Source organism: Tupaia chinensis, unplaced genomic scaffold (genome assembly GCF_000334495.1).
Source record: "Tupaia chinensis unplaced genomic scaffold, TupChi_1.0 Scaffold000175_1, whole genome shotgun sequence".
In the NCBI taxonomy this organism is placed as follows: Eukaryota; Metazoa; Chordata; class Mammalia; order Scandentia; family Tupaiidae; genus Tupaia; species Tupaia belangeri.
Window position 1 is genome coordinate 3195100 of NW_006159650.1, and position 3457 is coordinate 3198556.

The 3457-nt window shown below is 42.5% G+C and overlaps 1 protein-coding gene across 3 annotated transcripts in view; it reads left to right on the forward strand.

The window, feature by feature from the left end:
* ETS2 (ETS proto-oncogene 2, transcription factor) overlaps positions 1 to 3032 on the forward strand; it is a 22827-nt gene extending 19795 nt beyond the window's left edge. For all 3 annotated transcript variants that reach the window (XM_027770962.1, XM_006146290.3, XM_006146292.3), the window contains one exon: positions 810 to 3032. In XM_027770962.1, coding sequence (XP_027626763.1) covers positions 810 to 1025 — 216 coding nt within the window. In that variant the 3' untranslated portion in view covers positions 1026 to 3032. The remainder of the gene's footprint in view (positions 1 to 809) is intronic.
* Positions 3033 to 3457: the final 425 nt, after the last annotated feature.

The window sequence follows — 3457 nt, forward strand, 5'->3', positions numbered from 1 at the left end:
TTCATGAGAGAAGTCTCCTATGTGATGCATTCCTGGCTGTTGGGAAAATTGGGAGTTGTGCCTTGATAAATCTGTGGTGGCCCATGGATGTGCCTATGGACATTGGGCAGACTTTAGCATCTGGCTGTCATCTGCCCAGAAGGCCCAAGCCACAAATAGGTTCTCTCCTGATTATCTGGGAATGCGTTAGGGAATTTGCCTTGATCTTTGGGGGAGCAAGCCTTATAGTAGCCTCATGCTGGCCTCTGGCTTTGCTCTGGAGGTTTGGAACCAGAGGGCCTGCCTAGAGGAGAAGGCTGAAGGTGGAGGTGATACCAGCCACCCCTAGGCCAGCATCTGGGAAGCCCCTGGTCTCTAGCTTCATACAGTGTAATCTGTCACCTCCCAGGTTCCAGTGAGAAGTAAGCATTAGGGGGAACGAGGATGTCATATGACCCAGAATCCTGTTAACTCAGCAGCTTTTAGCTTTGTAATTGAAACAAAAACCTGAAGGTGATGTCACAAGTTTCTCCCTGTCTCCTTGTCTCAGGACCGTCCTAACTCCTACCAGAAGAGATTTTGTTGAGACAGCAGGCAGGAGAGGGGCAGGCATCTCACTCCCAGTAGTTCTCCTGTGTAGGTGCAGAGGAACAGCCGAGGGACACAGTGCCCTGGCTTTTGTACTAGCAGACAGGGTCCTGTGGACCCTCCTTAGTTGCCAAGTTCTCTAGGCAGAGCATGCATCAGCATCAGATAGAGAGTGGGGAATGTTGTTCACATTTTCTTAACTAGCAAATTGAATTTAACTTTTCCATCCATGTCTACTGAAGGTGGCCCGCCGATGGGGAAAGAGGAAAAATAAGCCCAAGATGAACTATGAGAAGCTGAGCCGGGGTTTACGCTACTATTATGACAAGAACATCATCCATAAGACGTCGGGGAAGCGCTATGTGTACCGCTTCGTATGTGACCTCCAGAACTTACTGGGGTTCACTCCTGAGGAACTGCATGCCATCCTGGGTGTCCAGCCAGACACAGAGGACTGAGTTCTCTGGGACCACTTTGAGCCGGCCATTGGCCGTGGACTGTGAATGGGAGGCCTGTCCTGCCTAACTGCTCCAAGGACCTAGGAAAGGTGGGACTGAATACGTCCGGGAAAGTCGCCAAGAAGCAGTGGCCTTATTTCATCCCAAACCACGCCTTTGACAAGGCTGTCTCCCTGATGGCAGGAGGCAGTGAGAATAGCCAAGAAAGGGGCAGTGGAGAGCCATCCTGGCTGAAGCAGGCCATATGTCGGGATGGTCCGGGCTGTTTGAGATTCTCAAAGGAGTGAGCATGTCATGGACGCACACAAACATTTTAAATTTTATTTTGCTTTTTGCAAGTAGCAAATGAAAAAGCCATCTCATTTGAGTGGGATAGGAGACTGGGAAGGAAACAATCATGCCATTTCAGAAGTTAGTTTGTATATATTATTATAATCTTATTGTTATCAGAATTCTCTTTAACAGTCCTATTTAACAAATTGTATATTGTAATTTAAAATAATTATATAACTATATTTGAATTAAGAATACAAATATCCAATGCTTTATTTCATTTTTCAATAGCACATATGGCATTTTACAAAGACTTGATCTGCCAAGGGCAGGCTTAAGAAGTGAGGTGTATATTTACATGTAATATACCTACAGGATTAAGGTCTAAGGGGCAATCCCTGTTTGTTTTGTTTTGTTTTTTTGTTTTTGTTCTTGTTTTTGTTTTTGTTCTTGCCTTGGTTAGTATCTGGCAAGAACTTTGTATACTTGGAAATTTTTATAAGAAACTTAATGTTATTATCTAGGGGTACATTTGGCCTCTGCTTTCTCCTTTAATTGTACAGTAAAAACTATAAAGCAGTATTTTTCTTGACAAATGGCATATGTTTTCCACTTCTGTGCATGCTTAAGTCAGTTTATACATACCATATTTTATTTTGTATTTTACTATGTTTCCCTGACAACTCACCTCTCCCTGACCAGCCATTTCCTTCCTGTGCCCAAGTTATTCTGTAGGATTAAAAATAAGAATACTATTTTTGGAAATATGTGACTCCTTTTCAGAGATCAGGAGGAATTTATGTAGCAGCTATTTTTTACTGCAAAAGTAATTCACTGGAAAAAATGTAATTTGTAAAAAAGTTTTATTTTTATCTCAGCTCCATGTAAAGTTACACATATTGTACAGAGCTGAGGGTGTGTGTGTGTGGGGGGGGGAGTGTTAAACCTCTTAAACATTAGGGAAATGTGTCCTGCACTGTCTTTGTTCACCTGTTGTGTCTTGGGCTATCAGGATAGCATGCTGCTTCTATCAGCTCCATGTCCACAGCAAGATTATTCTTATTTTCCTGGACATAAGACTCAGAGACACAGAGAGTGTCAGCAAGATGGGAAATGAAGCCTTGGGATAGCTCATTTGAAGCAAGAATTTTTATAAAGATGAGGACTTTTACCTGAGCCAACTGTGTATTCCTGGCATTGATAAATGACCCAGTCAAATTGGTTTAGAAGTTCTACAGATTCTCCTGTTTCTTGGCAGTGTAGCTTTGGACCAGTGCCAACATCTCTTTAGAATCACCTTGTGGGGAGACCATGTTGTTTAGAGACAGGGTAGGCTGTGAGGAACAAAGCCAGAGGTAGGACAATGCAGCCTCGATTTCCAAAAAAAAAAAAAAGACAATTTCCAGTGGTTTTACACAAAGGATGTTTGTCTCAAGTGCAACCTTTCTATCACTTGGACATCTGGGTATAATAAACAGACAAACAGATACGTGACTGAAAACATCTTGCTGCTTAGAGAATTTGGAGCCATCAACTCATGTATGAAGTTGAGGCTATGAAATTACCAATGTGAGACTGATCTTTAATTACGAAGATGGCAGTTTCATAGGGTTCAAGCTATGAATTATAGTAACTAAAGTCCTTAGGAGCCTTTAGCATGGTAACGAACAGATCTTTGGCATAAAATTATGTAAATTGGCCTTATTTCCCAAACAATAAAGTATTTTGTTTATATAAACTCTCCCTTGTACTCTTATTCCTCATTCTTCCTCCATACCACCAACATGGAAGAGTTAGAGTGAGGATATTAGCCTTAAATTCATGATCTACCTGGAACTTTCTATCACCAAGGGTCAAATCTCTGTTTACCTAGTCTTATTCACAAATCACCTAGAAACCACAGTCAAGGTGGACTCAGCCCTTCCTGAAGTGATTCCTGAAAACTCTTTAAGGGGCTGACTCTGCAGTGCAGCAGTAATGCACTGCTCAAGGGAAGCCAAATTTCACATAGTGACCATGGTTCAAGTCCCTAGCTCAACTGACCTGGAACAAGCCAGACACATACGAGTGCCTGAGAGCTGATGGGCTGAAGAACTAGAGGAAAGGTTTACTGTGGGACCAGACCCTGTTGGGGACCATATTTCTTATTTTCACGTGCA